Here is an 18905-nt window from a genome sequence, read left to right as displayed (position 1 = left end):
TTACCGCTGTTATATGTAATATATGTTACATATAGAAGAAATCTATTAAAAAATCATTATATTTAGTAATGAAGCAAATGCTCAAATATGACAGATGCTGAAGGGGCAGAAAAATGGTTATTGTGGCTGTAGACCTGACTATACAAGTTTTCATCTTCATTTTAGATAATCTGGTTTCTGGTTCTTAGGAAACCCTGGTTAACCAACAAATCAATCACCACCCCAGCCCACAATCCTGCAACAAGCAAACCTCCATTTGAAGACAACAATAAGTGGGAAGTTAGTGCAGGGTTCTTCATGCAGAATGCCTGACCCCTTAATGAGGGGTCACCATCACAATCCAAATACTTAGATACAGAAATAATGTTTGGATTCATATGACCTCATTTGCTAAGCTTCATGACAGAGTAACTAGAAGGGAAATTACTGCTTAAAAAGAAAGGGATATAAAAGTTTAAGAGGGGTTTTGTTGCAAAGACTCTCATTGAACAGTGCCCGTTGTCCAGAGGTATTGAGCATCTCCCATACAAAAAGAAACAGAGAAAAACCTGGATAAACACAGGCTGAAACCAAGGTGTCAGACCAAGAAAACATAATGTAGTGGTTGACATAGGATTAATTCATGTCAATTTTCCCATAAAAACATGCTGGTTATCACATATGCCATAAGCACCAGCTTTGATACAAATAAAATACTGCTGGCATGATATATTTGTTAATACTACACTTTCAAGAGTATGAAGACAAGTAGACAAACGATTTAAATCAAAAGTAAGCAAGAATGTTAATTTACACGAGCTATTTCCCAGTGATGGTGACTACCAGTAACACATTCTCATCCTTGCAGTGCTACAGAATCCCACACGCACTGAGCAATAAGAACATTTAAGGGCAGTTACTGCAAGATACATGATTCATTGTAAATATATCCATATGCTTATGTTGTGGTTAATTGTTATATGACCATTCCTAAGGGGTTCAAGTAATACAAAGTCATCACAGAGCACTGAAAATGGATGCCACAAATACAATGCAATCAGCGAAGAATTAGCATCTAGTTTTCTTCTGTTAGTCCTGCACATATTAATTACTTTGCCCCCATGTGCTATATAATATTTTTATATTACAGGCATGACAACAACTGGAACAAAAATTAACAAACAATAAAGGCTCTGATGAAGTACATGGATGTGAGAAAACTCTAGTCACTAGAATACAACCAAGCATCAATTGTTATCTCTAGGTACAGAGGACACAGGCCATAGCTACAGAAAGGAAGGCTCTTAGAAAAAGGCTTGCACATGTAAGACAAATCATTCAAACATGAAATCCCAATGGAATACTGCAGTCGAAACTGATAGTGGCATAGTTTTGTTACATACACAAGTAAATACAAAGCATGAACAAATTTTATTTGTCCTTGCTACAGTTGCTACTGGAGTTTAATCTCAGTTTAATCTCAGTTCTGGTATCTATGATTCAAGATGGATGTTCAAAAATCAGAACATTCAGGGAAATACCATAATGAGAATAAAGAAAACTAAAAATTATATGCCCAATAGACATAGTGTCCTTATTTACATTTAAGAGACCTTTCAGGAATTAATTTGATTCTGTACTTGAGGAAAGAAGCCCTGCTTATTAAACAGCTCTTTGGTACAACATGAAAATAATAAATTGCCAATGGTCAAAAAACCCCTCAGATAACAGGAAGAAAGTAAAGGTGCAGAAATCTAAACACAGATGATAAGTAGCAAACTATTAATCCAAGCTTGAGTTAGATTCACTTTGCTGGACTCTTTCCTGTTTACAAATGGTGAAATTTCTCTGAAAATATGCTTTAGTTTGTGCAGAAGTCAATACAGAACAGGACCCTTCAAGATTCCTGGGTGAATGCAACAAAGGCTCTCCTGAATCATCAATCTTCTCATTTCAAGCTGATCCTTCAGGTACACAGTTAAAACTACCTAAAATAGAGCTGCACCATGAATCAAGAATAAGTCCCAAATATGGTTTGCTACATAGTTCCCCAACAGTTCCTGCACGAGCACAGACTGGAGACAAAGGACAAAAATGGCTAGCACTGCACCAAAACAATACACAAAGGCACTATCAGACCACACAGAAATTATGAATCTATAAAAAAAAAAATCTTTCAGACAGCTCCCTTCAGACTAGCCCATCTTGTTTCAGTTTATGTCAAATACTACTTAAAAAATGAAAGGAAAAAAAAACGCATTCATTATTGGAGATGATGATGAAAACTTCAGAACTGACCATCACTTAAAACTATGCTCTGCTCTGTCTATATAATTTGATTATGGTTATTTACAAAGCAATTCATAGTTTATAATTCAGAGACTTAAAAATATATTTTTGAGTTAAGGATTTCCTGCATTAAATATCAAGTCCATACTGGATGCAAAGCGTTACAGAATACTCACTAAGTCATACTAAAACAGGGAAAACCAACGCACTGGAATAAAACCAAGAATTTGAGTTGTGAAAAGCCAAGTGAATGACATGAATATGACAGTATTTCACTCCAAATTAGAAATCACATATTTCATACCTTGAACAGTAGAATTATCAATATAAAATATATAATTTACTATAAAATTATGTGATAACCTTGACTTTTCAAAAATCAAAGATGGGCGTTTAAAATATCTCAACTGACAAGTGAATTACATATTAATCCCTATTACCAAAACCATATTTCTGCAGCTTCCAGAAGCAAGCGTTCATCCTATTTACCTCTTCTAGAGCATCTTCAAGACCGATTCTCCACCTCTGTACATTTATGTTCACACTTGAACACATATGGAATCCTTTTAACTTATGTTAACAGATTTTTGTGGGTTTGTTTTTCATCAGGTGTTTTGGGTGGGATGTATTTTTTTTTTTTCCAAGTGCATTGTAAAAAATTTGAGAGGGTTTTGCCATTTTGTTTCTTGAAAGGTGAGAAAAGGCTAGGTGTTCTACTACCAATTAATGATTAAGGAAAAGAAATTGGTACATAGGCTTAGGAATACCATTACTCACAAGAGCACCTTCCTGTCCTTCTTGTTAATTACTCAGTATCACTGTTTTCATTCTTTCATTTTTCACCACTGCTAAGAGTTAACACAATTCATCCTTCCTGAAAAATTCTGAACATATGGTGAACTACTAAACTACACTGGAGCTAATACTCCATAACCATTTACTGTATTTTTTTTAATCCGTATTTTGCCAATAAACTCATTATTACCACATCTAAATGAACAAGATATTCTCAAAGACCATCACAGATGCACAATTGCTTACCTTCCTTCTTGCCTGCTTTGAGAAGGAAAATATCATAAATAATGTTGGGAGGGTCTTAAGTGTATGAATTGACATGAGAAATATAAAGAAGCACCTTGATCTTTTGAACATACTCATCAGAGCCCTATACTTTAAAATACATGTGAGTATTTGCTCATGTCAAATGTATACAAATAATTTTATTAACAGTTAAACCAGCATAATTTTTGTGGACTACATAAATTCTTCATAATGAGCTCTAAGTAGTAAAACCTTTGCTTCATTGTAAAACTTTAAGTTAAACATGCAAATAGCTAACCAAAATCCTGAATTAACAAGGACTAAGAAAACAAACAATAAAACAAAAAAGTAGTTTCTCACCTTTGTCTTTGCGTAGAATGGCGATGACTGGTGAACGGGCAAGTCCATGAGGCTATTGGAATTTGTGACACTGTTACTGTTAGCGTGTTCATCTTCTCTACTGCTGTCATCAGACTGATCAAAATCATCACTCTCCTGGTCCATTTCCTCCTCCTCTTCCACCTCCTCCTCTTGATCACCAGTATGTTCATCATCATCTTCTTCTTGGTTACAAGTGGATTCTTCATCCACTGTAATAAGTCTATTGTTGTTTTCTTCTAACTGTTCCTGCTGAGACTCGTGCCTATCATCAAATCCAGGTTCTTCTCCTCCTATCTCCCCATTCCTCCCAATGTGCTGCTCTTCTTGTTGTCGTCTTTGCTGCTGCTCCTCCTCTTCTACAACCCGATTCATCTGCTCCTCATCTACTTGGCTTGAGGAAGCATTACCTCGAAGAGATCCACCAGTTCGTCGCCTCTTGCTGCCCACAGAGAGCAGTTCCTGATTCATTTCCAAAAGCCAGCTTGCTACTTCTTGGACCTTGGCTAGGCTATCTGAAGATGCAAATGCTTTCACATTCTAAGGAGACAAAAAATAAAAGGTGGAAAATTAGAAAAGCTGTATTATGTTAATTAGATAAAGCACTGAAAACTTATTTCAATGTATTAATCCTGATTTCAAACTCCAAGAAACCAGGAAGAATTTGTACGTGACACACAACTGGAGAAACCCGTACTGCAGGCAACTTGCTAGCAAGTTATATCTTCTATCAAACAGTCTGACCATGAACTCTGTAAGCACCACATTCTGCGAAATTCAGAACTGCTTGCCCTCCTAGAGAATCCACAAGAACCATTAACATCCATGTTAACAAAAGATCCAAGTATATTACTTGCTAATAATTGGACAAAGATAATTTTCAAATGGCATTTTATTTGATTACAGACATAACATTTATCTCAAAATTATTAACTGCTTCTGGCCTTATGCCTTAAGAGCAGGCACATTTTCAGGTATAATTCTAAGTTTTCTTTCTTGTTATTATATTCTTTCAGATAAATGAAAAAGAGAACAACCACTAAAGCATACAACCTACTAAAGGATACTCCCAAGTCTTAAACTGGCCACACTGATGCCCAGTGGTCTAAAGTAGACAACACCAGGCAGCCTGTGCAGGCCAGAAACAGCTCACACCTCACCTGGCAAAAATCACTGCTACCAATGAAGTTCTCCAAACTTGAAGAAGTGATAAAAATTGTTAAATGAGGCTCAGAGAAGTTAAAAAAACATGCCAAATTTAGGTGCATATTAATAGAAATAAAAATTAACACAATTTCCAGATTATCCACACATTTGGCTACACATGCACATGCAAACAATAGATAAGAACAGTGGAATATAACATATTCTAGCTAGACCTTAAATTTGGTATTAGGTTTCCAGCTATATAACCTTTGAGGTTGGCACATCCTGCCTCCAGTGCCCCTAGATTAAAGTTATATGCTGATCAAGTCAGACATGAACAACATGTAGTCAGATTCACATGCACACAAAAACATCTGCAAAGAGAAAATAACTAGGGTTTTTAATGTTTATAGAACCACTGTTCTCAGGTGGCCACAGACCACACCACACACTCAGCAGGCTACACTGAGAGAGGGATTCAGACAATACAACACTGGAAAAGAGCATGACTTCTCAGCCTCCTTGGAGCAGGAGCAGTAAAAAAAAAAAATACATATTACCATGAGTACAGGAAGATAGTCTCCTAATCTCTCCCCTGCCTTCCCCCCCCCCCTTCTTTATTTAGAAAGTCCTCCATCTGTTATTGTTTAAAAATAACTAATAATAACAATCTCACAACAAAAAACCTAGAGCCTTGAATGATGGAGGTGTGGAACCGAAAAACTCCAACTTTGTTCCATGACATTTGTGAAAACATTGAACTTAGAGGTGAAGTGAGAAGAAAGCACCTGAAACCATAGCTCTAAGGTAAATTTCATTGTATGGTACCATGAAAGCCACTGAAACACATTTACAGAGATTTTTCAAGTCCTGCATCGAGAAGGATTCATAGATTCTGCACCCTTGGCCCACTTCCTCAAGGAAACATTATGTAAATCCCAAAGACATGGTTTTCAAGTTTTCACATATGTACACCTGGATGACACTTACCCCCAAATAAAACTTAGAAGCTCAAAAGCTAAAATCTGTGTTCCAAAGAACGTGTCCACCAGCAATTAGCTCCAATCAATGAAGAGGAAGCTAACACTAAAAAGACAATTAAGCTCCACACATCAAGGCAATGACATGATGGAAGCAAGCAGAGGCTGTGCTGACTCCTACTTTTTATGAGCGGAAAAAACACATTAGGACACTGGGGTGCACAAACCAAAAGCTAATGACTTCAACCTTGGGAGCAAGGGGCATCAAAAGCAAATGTGTTTAATTTTCTATATATAGTAAGTGGCACTTGAAAAACAGTGAACTCTTCATAACATCACAGAGAAATATTTTCACTTAACATTTTTTCCCAAAGCCTGGAAACCTTAGCGTTTTGAAGTGATGTTTCATTAACTCCATTTCAACAAACATCAAATTTTACTGCATATGTAATCTGACATTAGTGTAACCTATTTATCAGGCCTGCTACATAGTTAGGAGCTTGACAACACTACATCTTGCTTTCTCATTAAAAATAAGAGATTTGGATTTTTTAAAGCATTAAATCTGAAAAAAAAACAAAACAGCAATAATAATAAAGACCAAAAAAAGAGATTTATATCTTCACAATCTAGAGAACTTAGCTTCCACCAAAAATGATTCTGTAAATAGCCATGAATAAAGCTTAAAAAGTTTTCATCTATTTTTCCACTATCGAAAGCATTGTTTCAAATATACGCCTCAGTTATCAGTTTAGGATAATATAATTTACTTGATAAAACTTCAAATGCTGCATTTGTTTCATTAATTTAATACATAATTTCAGTTTGTATCTGTAAGCAACTGATGTGACAGGTAGCACTGAAATACAGAAGTAATAAAATGCATAATTCTGCTAAGTGCTTAAGTGACAAAAATAACACTATTGGCACTGTTAATATACCCAAATGAAATTCCAGCCAGTTAAGAAAATGAACACACACTAGTACTATTATATCTTTTTAATTATTCCTACATTTTTGTAGTGACTATCAATTCACAAAATTAGCTTCAGTCATAAATGATTTGAGTTTTACTCTGTATTTGCAGAAATAAGCTCAACTTGGTTTTTCCAGAAGCCTGCAAAACATATCATCAAAATTTAATTACATCAGAAATCATCAATATGCAAAGAGGTGATGCATTCTCTAAAGAACAGATGGATGTACATTATCTGAGAGATTTGAAACATTAAAGCTGCCTTCTGTCATCTAAGTGCTTTCAGAATTAACTACTGTAAGCTAATTCACAAGATGCGATCATTTTCATATATAAGGTATATAACGAATAAGACAGGATTATTACTTTGCAGGAAGAACTTATTTACAAATCAGCTACCCAAGAACTAAAATGCTGTGTTTTCAGTTAGTACAGTGCCTCCTTCATTTACACCCTCAGAGCCCAAAATGTCTCAAAACAGCTAAACCCCAGCAGTCCCACAGAGGTAAGCTGTTGCTTTCCTACCCACCTTAGACCACAAAGAGGTATTTTTAGAAGGACACCAAAACATTGTAGTGCAGTGTCAAGGCTTTGCATAAACATGTAAAACTCATTAAACTTGGTCAACAACTCCCAGGTTAAGTTTCTTAACACTTGTAGTGGGTCATATGGAAAAGCAAAATACATGGAATCCCCAAGGACAATGGAAGTCCCTGGACTCACACAACTGTAAAATCAGAGTTGATGAATGCATCCTCCCATATATATTGAAGATTAAGCAGAATTCTTTATCCATTAAATTTGCACACAAGGCACTTTACAAAAATACCAGAATAACAGCTGCTCAAAACCACCCGTAAGAAACGCCGAGCAACACTGAGAAACTATAGAGAAAATGCCTCAGATTTATCTACAATAGGTTACATTCTGTACTGAGAGAGGAGGATGACAACTTCACTTCTTGCTTTATTACTGAAATATCTCTGTCCCTCTAGTAGATACAAAAGTTGTCAAATGCTTTTTACTTATGAAAACATACAACTAAGTAAAAATCGGGAAACTGCTGGTTTGTTAATTCCTTTTTTATCACTTGAAACTGTAAAGAAAAGGGAAATGAGGTGGTGATGAGGGTAAAGGGTGGGGGCTTTTGTTGTTTTCACAAAGTATACCAGAACTTGAAAAGATTTTAAAGAATTAACTTTCAAATTAGACAGGTAGACTGACTTGAAAACTAACCTAAGTCTATATAAATAACCCGATAAAAAGCTGACATACATTAAATTGAGTAATACCGAACTGAGGTAAATAGAAAGCAAAAAAGAAACATCCCACTCAAGCTAAGGATGTCCTATGATTCCATTTCAACATCCCAACCTACCTTCTCAAACAAAAAATAAAATCCTTACAAGCACATTGGGCCCAAGATTGCCAGTGGTGCGTTGGCAACTTAAAGTTAGCTCGTATTGAGCCAACAGTGCAGTAGGAACAGATGTGCCAAGCTGAGACTCAGCACCCACATAATAAGGCTCTAGGAAAAGGAAAGAGCTGTTATCTCCAGCTATGACCACTGAGACCTAAACTGACTCTCACAGCTGGAATGCATTATCTGTTTTAGTTTCACCCAGAAGGTGCTTGGGCCAGCTGTGCTTTAACTCTACTGGGGAGCAGGTGTGAACAATCAGCAGCTACACTTTAAAGTGTGCTCTGGATCCAAATCCAGACTAAAACATACAGTGCCAATGCACCCAACGACAGGCACACACCTGCGCTGCCAGACACCTAAGTTACAAGAGAAGAATTTTGCTGTGTTGCGCAGGATGGGAAACTCGATAATAGTAATGACCCAAGTCATACAATTCTGAGTTGAATACATTGTATAAGGAAAATAATAATGCTTTCCATATTTCACCAGCACAAAAGATTGATTAGAGCAAGATTAACATACAGCTTTAAAAACTTTAAGTAACTTTTCATCAAAACAAAGTACATCGTTAATAATACATCTCATTCTACAAGCAGGCATGTTTTTCCTAAGAGCACCACTTCTTCCAAACATATATGCATCTCAAATCTGTCAGCTCCATTATTTGCAGCTCCAAGCTCCAGAACATATTAGCAACTAAAAAAATCCTCTGCTTTACCCTGCCCAACAAAGACCTGCTAACACTTTGTGGAGCAGCACACATAACTTTTCTGTTGGATTATAAATCTTCCTGCTCACTTTTCCACTCTCCCTCAATACACTTTAACAACCAATTCATGTTGTTTATTCAGTCCAAAATGGCTGAAGTAACCAACATTAAATGACACTGCCCCTCTGATTACTTATGTTGAACATAAACCTGACAGCACACAAAAAACTAGATTCAGTTTTCATTAAGAAAAAATAAGAAATAATCACAATTAAAAGTTTCCTGTGCAAATTTAGTGAAGCCCAGCTGCCTCTAATCTTCTTGTGTGGCCAGTTTTAATTAGACCCATCCCCACCATAATCTGGCTCCAACATTGTATATACCTACTGAGGCTTTGTATCACGCCCTTGGGCCCTGACCTCCACTCCCAAATGTTTCTGAAAAAAGACAATTCCAGTTTTCCCACCACAGAGAGCCTACTATAAGGTGTCTCTCCCTTCTGTTCACCTAACTTCTATCACCCCCACTATCCTACTTCGACAGACCTCATTCCTTCTTTCCCTATTTCATCATCCAAACTTACATTTTTCTTCCAGGATTTCCTCTTAACACAGCTCCCTCTCTAATAATCCCATGCCTCATTTTCCCAATTCCTCTTAGCCCACAGTGCTAATTTACAGTCCCAGACACTTTGCTCCATTCTGATCCATTCCCTGCAGACAGTGAAGGGATTCGGATGAGCGACAATGGTTGACAATACCTGGGTAGTAAGCGTGTGGCAGAGCAACGTCCCTGGCTATCAATTTATGGGGACAAACACGCAGAAATCATTATAAAGAAAACTTTGTTTTAACTCTGGGCTGGAAAGACAAAAGGGTAGGGAGGACCTATCACATAATCCCACCTCTTTTGGTAGACACAGGTAAAATATTTAATATAGGATAAAACATGAAATAGCACAAAAAACCCACTAGAGAACAAGAATAAAAAAAGTAGTTCAGGAAATGAGTAACTGCTACAAGAATTTACATATCTTTAGCAGTTTTTCAGATGAGTGACATGGAAATATTAGAGGTAGCAGAGAGATTAACAGACCTTTCATGAGCAAGTTTAGAAGAAAGCTTGAGCTACAAGCAGTCAACTTACTTATTTTTTAGATTATGGTAGGTACGATCACATCAGGGCAATCCCAAGCACAACTACAGGCTGGGCAGAGAACGGACTGAGAGAAGCCCTGAGAGGAAGGACTTGAGGGTATGAGTTGATAAGAAGCTCAAGACAACCTGGCCCAGTCTCTTCAATACAGACTCATTTAGCCTTCACAGATAATGACTGTGGGAAAAGCTGCAGAAAGGTGCAATATGCTTCCTTTGCTGTGTACAGGCAGGGGACACACAGATTCATCCCATTCCTGTAGGCAACACAACCACCTGTAGGGTTCATGGACATACAAACACCAAATCTGAATGCATTACAGGTAAAATGGATTCCATAGACTTGCCTTACAAAAGCATGGAATGTCAAGTCTTAATGCTTTAAATGAAAAAGCCCTTTTCTTCCTCCTTGTGTGTTTTCCACAAAAACAGGACTGCTTGGCTAAAATTTTACAAAGAGATAACCCACACAGAATTCTTGAGGGGGGGATCAATTTGAGTTAAAGCTGTACAAGTTTTTATCACTCTAGCACAGAGAATTATGCTATAAAATGTATTAATAGAGACCTGATGACAAAATTAAAGCAATCAACACACAGCTAGAAGAGAGAAAACCACCGATTTTTTTTTCTGGGAACATATCTTCGTAAGTAATTCATTACTTTAATACTTGTATTTGAAGTGTTAAAAAAGCCTGAATTTTCCTTGATTCAAAAAGGACAAAAATATCAGTGCAAATCACTAGTGAATAGTGTGTTACACCAGTTGGTTTTTACCTTAAAATCCAGTACTTAAGAAGATGAGAATTATCGTGAGATACCATGGTAAGGATGGGATGGAGGTCAGAGGGAAATGTGAAAGTGACCCATGAAGAAATGACTTAAAATCTCAATCTTCCACTAGTAAGGAAATTGTATTAAAAAAAAAATTAAAAGTCCGCTTCCTCAAAACCATATCCCAAGTGATGGTAGCACCAATACAGTGTTATAGAAGAAGTGGGGAGCTCATATCTGTTTATCAAGAACGCTGTTCATACCTTTTAACCCCCTGAAACCCAAGACCAACAGCAGAAGTACATAAGTTACTCCTTATTTTTAATTCTGCATTATTATGTTTTCATGAAGAAGAGTGAATGGATATAATTTAGAACAAAATCATTTAAATTCCTTGAAAGATATCATGGGAGGCAACAATCCACATTAGGAGGAGATCAGTATTATGACTGATCTTACTGTGTTCATATAAATAATTGTGTTATTTTTAGTAGCTTTATTAATAATGACTGTTATACAGAAGATGGCTGGTTTGTGTTTTCACTAAAAACTCTTTAAAGAAAAAGGATTAAGCTGTAAAATGTGACAAGTTAACTATCATGTGTGACTAATGAAAGGCTTCTCTCCCCTTTTAGCAGAAAAGGGAAAGTAGAAAGAAAAGCTTTGGGTTATTTAAAGGGTGCCAAGTTTTCCAGCAGCTATTGAAATCAAAACAGGCAACTAATCTGCACACAATTTTCAGTTACTTTGTCTTATCCTTTCTGCTTTGGCAACTGTATCATTACTTGGATTCTTGTAATAATTTTTTTATCTCTCTAGATAAGATCTTACCTTGCATAATGATTCTGTTGGGGGGCGGGGGTATGATTTTGTTGGGGATTTTGAGTGTTCCTCCCCATCAAATTAGAAGCCTGTACTACTACTACTGCTAGTGATATGACACAAGCACTTGTTTGCTCAATTTAGAACTGCAAGTTTCTATCTGTTAGCATTTCTGTCTCATGTAAACTATGCCTTCTGCGCATACTAACAAGGAAGAGCTTCTTGCCAAAAGCAAACATTAGATCATACTTATAGCAACACAGAGTATCTTTAGCTACATTAGTTGAGAAGCACATGGGCTGAAAAATTCTCAGACTAGAAAACTAGGCATGCAATTTATTACACTCCCTTCAAAATTAAAGACACTACTGCATGCCTACTTAGCAAAGGCTGGAAATATACAGATTCATCCCAACTCTTATTACATGACACACACATGTAGTACAGAATCCCTTAAAAAAAAAAAAAAATCACAAATCCTCTTACAGTACAACAGGAGACTAGGCAGTCCCTGAAACTTAACAGGTTTGGTTAATTTGGGGGTTGGATTCATGCCTCTTCCCAAAAAGTAAGTAATTGAGGCCTGTGGGTCTGTGGTAGCTGTGACAGCTTTCCAAGCTGGCTCAAAAATCTCCACAGCACTAAGCACTGTGTTTCACTTTCTATACATGCTTTCTGTCCCCAGATCAGACCACCCATATTCCCTTTAACAGAAGTTCTCATGGTCAGTTTTACAGCATCATCAAGAGCACTGCATATAGGGACCTCCCTAGCTGCCTGGAGCAACACCTGCTTAGGATGGGTTTATGCAGCTCAAGACCTGTCATCTATAGCAAAGGAGCATGAGGACCTGTAAGGATGACACTGATAGTCTTGCAGAAGTAGTAAACTTGGGTTAAGCTGTGCTGGAGAAAACTGTGTCACGGGAAAACTACTGTTAACACACATTAACCTATAGAGCTATAGGTACCAACAAAAGGAGCTAGAAATCTCAGCCCTGACATACCAAAAAAATATGTTTACTATGCAGGAATAACTTTCTTTCCAACTATCTAGGCAAACACAGATTTTCTCCTAGACGAAAAGCAAGATCCAATCACTGAATGCTAAAATGAGAAAAATCCAAATGGAATTAACAATGAGGATAATTACTCACTGTAATAGCTTACTAGGAAGACAGTAAATTCATCACCACTTTAAGTCTTAAAATAGAAATACATTCCATCTTGGTTTAACATACACATTCAACAGCTGAAGAACATGCAGCACATGCACAGCTACCCAGGCTTGGTTAGCTGACCACCTCTCCGTGGGAATGCACACAAACTAGAGCTGCTGTCAACCTCCTCTCTACTCCCAAAGTGACAGAGAGGCAAAACGTATTACCAAACTGCTGACTAAAACCTGCCCAGCTCGTGCAGATTTATTTCACAGCCAGTTTTAACACACAGGCTAGCACGGCATGGCCAAAGTGGCCTTAATATAATTTTTTCCTCCATATTCACAACACTGATGAATGTGGTAAGGGGGCTGGGATGCATTTTCAATGGGAAAACCTATAGACCTTAGGAGTACGATACGCTAAACTGCTTTGTGAATTCATTCGGTGTTACCTAGCCTGGTGCTGCTTTGCAAAGCTGCACCATAGGAGCATAAATAACTTGCAAGCAGAATTGCTCATTATTAATGCAAATATTCTGAAGGCAAAAAGCAAAACAGCATTTGGCAGCAAGAACACTGCCATTAAGATGCTTGGTCTGAAAACCTCAAGGTGATTTATAGAGTACCCAACTGACTTATCTGTCTCAGTTTCTTTCCTGTCCACTAATCATAGAAGTAATTTTTGGTACATTCCCCAGATTATGGGGTTTACTGATACTGAATTGTAGTTCTACCAGATGGCTGGTGTCAGCTTCTGGCAAAACGGCAGCATGATTTCTTGGACTGAATCTCCAATTCAATGCTGCAGAAGTGCAGCACAAACAGGCATACAAGCAGAACAGCAGAGATGGCCAAAAACAAAGGTCAACTTCAAACACAGAGCAGAAAAGGTGGACTAAAAAAGGTCATCTTTAAATGAAGTGAGGGAACAGACCTTAAAGACAAACACCAACTAAGTTTAGTTTAATTTAAACTAACTTCAGTTAAATTTAAATGGGGGGAAGTGGAGGAGATTAATGTGAAATACTTAAATCTCCCCTACCTCAGAGATGCTTGAAAGAGACATCTAGTAACGAATGACACACACAGAGATGGAAACACATACACCCTTTACACTAAAAAGCGTTTTAGTGGTTAAAAAACAGTAGGATTGAACCTGAGGAAAGTGAGAATCAAGAGCAGTGACTACTATTTAAGAACATTTGTATTTAAATGATTAAAAATTTAAAGTAAGTACCCCCTTTCCAAGCCGCTCTTATACAACCTCTAATCACCAAGAATAATCACTCCTTTAACTCCCAAGCTTCAAGGCACAGAACAGTATTTTCAAACCTCTGAATAAAGACGAATGAAGTAAAGAAGCAGCAATGCAGACTTTGCCATGAAAAATGCAATCTCTTTATTCTGTTGGGACACAGACTTCCACATCAGGCTAACCTTCCAGAAAGGGTTATTGTAAAAATAAAGAATTCCCTCCCAGAGATTAAACAGCCACCTAGATATCCGAACACTACTTTTTTTAAGTATTTATTTTTAATTCCCAACTCTTCTATGTTATTCCAAGCATACAAGATGATGAGAGGCAAGGGAAGAAGAACAAACCCCTCCAAGTCCTGCCAAGCTATCAGCAAGAACATTTTCTGCCTCAAGATCCACAGAGGAAAATGCTTACTCCGGGCTACTACCAAAAATGTCTCATTTAATCTTCTGTTTTCAGTTGCCTATTCTTTAGAAAAAGCCTGAAGGACAATTATCTATAACAGTCAGCTGTCATATAGTCCTAATTGCTAGGGAAATAAATGAAGTCATTCTGTAAGTACTGTTAAAACAGCTGGGAGTAGAAGACGTAATATATTCTGGACAAAGATGATTTCTTATTTGTGTTTAGTTCAGAGTTATAAACTGACTTTCTGAAATAAGAAAAAGGTAGCCTGGGATCAGGTTGGGTTAGAAAGCATGCTTCATGTGAGCAATGCAAGATATTGGCACTGGTGTATTTTACCATTTTGGTGGGAGAAAAATACAGCTCAGCCTTATCCCTGTGAGGTTGCCCGAAAAGAACAAGGAGTAATATACATTTTATGAAGAATGCCTATCTGTTCACAGTCCTAATTCATATCTTATGAAATGCTCAGCTGTGTACATTCAATCAGATTTTGTGCAGTATCCGCTGGGCAATACTGTCTCCATTCTGAATACTGCATTTTCAAAGATGAACTCCAAATGATGTCCTTTCTTCCAGATCTAGTCAATGAACTTGTTAAATGCCTTTTCATCAACAAGAAGCCTTTGACCTGCACTTTTTTCCTTTAATAAAAACAAGAAATACAAAGAGAAACAGAATGGCCATTTACCAGACTTGCTGAAATTTGTTAATACTTTGTATTTTCAGCATCTTCAACAGTAGAAAGCCATAAATAAAACAAGGTCACATACTACTGCTAAAAGCACACAACTGAAGAAAGTCCCCTTCCTGGTGTCTCACTTAAAAGCAAAACCACACAATTATGGTCTCCACATGGTATTAAAAAAAAAAAAAAGCAAATGCCTTCTCGTTAACCTCACGTCTCCAGAACACTGCCTACCACACATTGGTTCTTAAGTGTTATGTTGTCTGTGTCATGGGGAAGCTTTCCGGCAGTAGATCTAAAATGTGACCTTGCACAACAAGGCACTTGCTGACAAACAGCATGTGAGATTGCCAGGTTTGAAGGAAGATAATATCTCAACCTGTCTAAAAGAATCTGGCCCTAGCCCAAATAGACTCTTAGCAGGCTCCAGTGGACAAATAGAAATGGTTGCAATTATTGTTATTGATTTAATGTCCTTAGAATGGCTGAGAATCTTATTTCAGTAACTGATTAAGCAGTATGGTTCAGCAGCAGGGCATTTGCCTAATAACCTACAGAAACCTAAATTTGCTTAGCTAAACTACTTTTGGAAGCAAGAAAGTAATTTTTTGTATCTGCATGACCGAAGGTGAAAGTAGGTGCCTAAGCAAAAATGTAAGGTGGCCTTCAATACTGATGCCAGGCCGGCAGTCCAACTTTCTTTGAAATCCTATGAAGCCATTCACTCTAAATATTCTATGCTTCTGTTCTACAGCACTTTCCTACTACAGAAAGGAGGTGTAAGCAAGCAGTAAAAAACAGCTGAGTCCGATGCAGGAAAACTCAGACCACAGATACAGTGAACAAATAAATGATTTACCTGGACTATCAACTAAAAGAGGTACTACTACAGCCTTAATCTTAAAATTTGAGATTTGGATTATAATTTGACTGGGAAAAAAAAAAAAAGCCCACAGAAAAACAACAGATGCTTTTTGGAGACTGATGTCATGTAAGATGCTGATACTGCTCTGCCACAGGATATTTTCAGTGGAGCTTCACTGAAAGGGCAGCAGCTATGCTGCACTGACACGTCACTGAAGTCAACTGAGCGCCCCCTAACCCATTCCAGACAAAAATATGCAAGTCAATTTTAACTCACCAGTTACCTCTAACTCACATGATGTTGCTGGCACTGGATTAAGACTGGCTAATATAAACTGTTGTAAGGACAACAGACCTTACCCCCTTGCAGCAGAGGGCAGGTAACAGCTAAGGACCACCTAACACCTTACATCACTGCAAAACAAATACCTACCTGTAAACTTGAAGCTATGCTCTTCAATAAAAGCAAGCCATACTTCATTGATAGCATCATGGATCTAAACTTGACTGTTGTCAGAAGTCTCACCAGACCACCAGTCTGCAGAAATTGGAGCGCACGAGCCATTTTTCATGCCTATGTGGAAAGGCATGCAGAGCTAGGAGAGTTTCTTGGCAACAGTGAATCTGTCACACAACGGCAGCTGCAAAGAGGAAGAGGCTCCAGTGTCATTGCACCTTTACTGCAGGCCAGCCCATGTTCCTGATTTTTCAAGGGCATTGTCAGTACAAATTCATGGAGGTGAAGAGTAATGACTGTCCTTCATGGACAGCAGTGCTAAGCAGCATCAGCTGTATTGATCAAACACAGACTGCATTACTCCCAGTCTAAACCCCATGCCTGTCCTTGATGCTACATCAGGCACACAGCATTCCACACAGGTCAGTTGCTACGCTGCACAGCTACCCTGCAGATCTTTTGAGACCAGTACGTTTCTGAAGAAAGTAAATGAAATTGCTCAAGCCCTAGTGAAGTGTGTGTTGATGTGCAGAGGGAGAGACCTGCCTCCTGTGTGCCACAGGGACCCACAACACAATAGGGAAGGGAGCCTGAAGAGTCAAACCTGCCGACACAAGGGAACACAGCTCTTGATTCACCTGACAGACAAGGCACAGTTCCAGCCTGGTAGTGTATTTTCTACCAAAAAAACAAAAAACCCCAAACCCAAAAAAAAAACAAAAAAAAAAAAAACAAAAAAAAAAAAAAAAACAAAAAAAAAAAAACAAACACCAAACCTGTTCAAGAAAAAACTTTGTAAAATAACTGATTTAAACCAAATCTTGAGGCCTCAGAACATCGTTTTATCGCTACAATGTGAGTGACATGTGGAACAATGCAGCTGCAAAAGGTGGCCTTTTACTACAACTGTTTCTATTGACAGAAAGCCAAATTGGAGACTTTCTGAATAATACACTGGTTGTTGATAGCAACAGCACAATCAAAACTGGGGCAATCTGTCTTTGTCCTTACGACAAAACCTGGCTGATTAGGTTGTGTCCTATGACAGGCATAGCTTGAAGCCTAGAAAATGGACCTTGCAGTAACCATTTTCACCAGAGCAATGCAAAAAGGCTTTTAGGAACAATAAGAATCTCACTAAATAGCTCAACTTTTCAAGAGGCCCAGTCCTTCACCGAGGAAAACAGAATATAGTACAAACCATGCTGGCAATGTGAAGTCTAAGTCATTCATCATGGCCTTCTGTGTTTATCTTAATTTTTCTTACAATCTACATGTGGACTTCCACGTTCTCAGATACAAGGCTGATTAACAAATGTCCAAAGTTCAGACATCACTTTCTGGACACCAGGGTACAGGAGTCAGCTATTTGATGCTCAGGAGTAATGATTAGGTATAAACTGCAAAATGTTACAAAAAAATAAACCAGAACTCCCTAAGGTATTTGCATTTCCATTCCTGTCATCTTGATGCCTGCGAAATATTTAGCACACAAACTTTCTTCCTCTGGTAAGTATCCTAGAAAGAAACTAGGCTCTACAACATGTTTTAATTTGCTGGTGACATTAATCAGATTTTTATCAAAGCCTGGCAAGAACATATTTTCTACTTGTCGTAGTGCACTAATCACATACTGAAATCCATTCCCATGATGATTATGCCATTGTCAAAGGTTTTGTAGTTAACGTGAGGTAACGGCAGCAATCAGGTCCACAGATCTGCACTTACACCTCATACTAATGAGATCAAGCATACATTTCTAAGGTATTTCATCTCCATGGATGGGCACTGACCTGAAACCCCCAAGCTCCTTTGGGTACTTCTGCTGTCTTATTTCAAGATGTGAAATGACTACATTGACACTGAGGGTACCAACTGTTTCTGGATAGTGGGTGTTCACAGCAGCCCCTACATTCAATGTTCTCTTTTGAGGAACTGACTGTTTTAAAAGTACTGGTCTGTGTAAATGTAGGTAGTTGTGGTTCTTTTTGGAACTTCTGGCCCAAAGCCACTTTGTATACGCTGCCCAACTACAGCCTAGCATTACTTGACTTCTGAGTTGGGAAAAAAAAAGAAGCAGCCTGCTGCACACCTGGGTTGGGAGGTAGAACTGCCCCAAAGAGCAGCGTCTGCCAGGCTCGGCACCGAGGCTCACCAGAGAGAAATCTTAGCTCAATAGGTTCAGAGCTGTCTGTTTTCAATGACTGGTTACAAGTGGACAGGAGAAGGCAACTTTTTATAACAAGAAGAATACTAGGACTAAACCAAGCATCATAAGGAAATCCTAGCTCACTGAATTAAGAGACAAAATTGCAACAGAACACTCACATACTAAGGGAAAAAAAAAATAAAAAAAAGTTTAGGTATAGGAATAGGTAAGGACTAGCAGCTAATAAAAACTG

The 18905-nt window shown here is 37.9% G+C and overlaps 1 protein-coding gene across 3 annotated transcripts in view; it reads right to left on the bottom strand.

Moving 5' to 3' along the window:
• The window catches only part of FBXW7 (F-box and WD repeat domain containing 7), a 173881-nt gene that overhangs the window by 95541 nt on the left and 59435 nt on the right, over window positions 1-18905 (bottom strand). For 2 of the 3 annotated variants that reach the window (XM_061476562.1, XM_061476554.1), the window contains exon 2: window positions 3670-4227. In XM_061476562.1, coding sequence (XP_061332546.1) covers window positions 3670-4158 — 489 coding nt within the window. In that variant the 5' untranslated portion in view covers window positions 4159-4227. Of the gene's footprint in view, window positions 1-3669; window positions 4228-8167; window positions 8338-18905 lie in introns of those variants that run through there. The other variant, XM_061476572.1, reaches the window with a different exon arrangement.

This window comes from Pezoporus flaviventris, unplaced genomic scaffold (assembly GCF_033815535.1).
Source record: "Pezoporus flaviventris isolate CSIRO_AGI_PZ_B2104156 unplaced genomic scaffold, CSIRO_AGI_Pfla_v1 ptg000002l, whole genome shotgun sequence".
In the NCBI taxonomy this organism is placed as follows: domain Eukaryota; kingdom Metazoa; phylum Chordata; class Aves; order Psittaciformes; family Psittacidae; genus Pezoporus; species Pezoporus flaviventris.
Note: the sequence above shows the minus strand (reverse complement) of the source record. Positions and strands in the feature narration are given on the sequence as shown.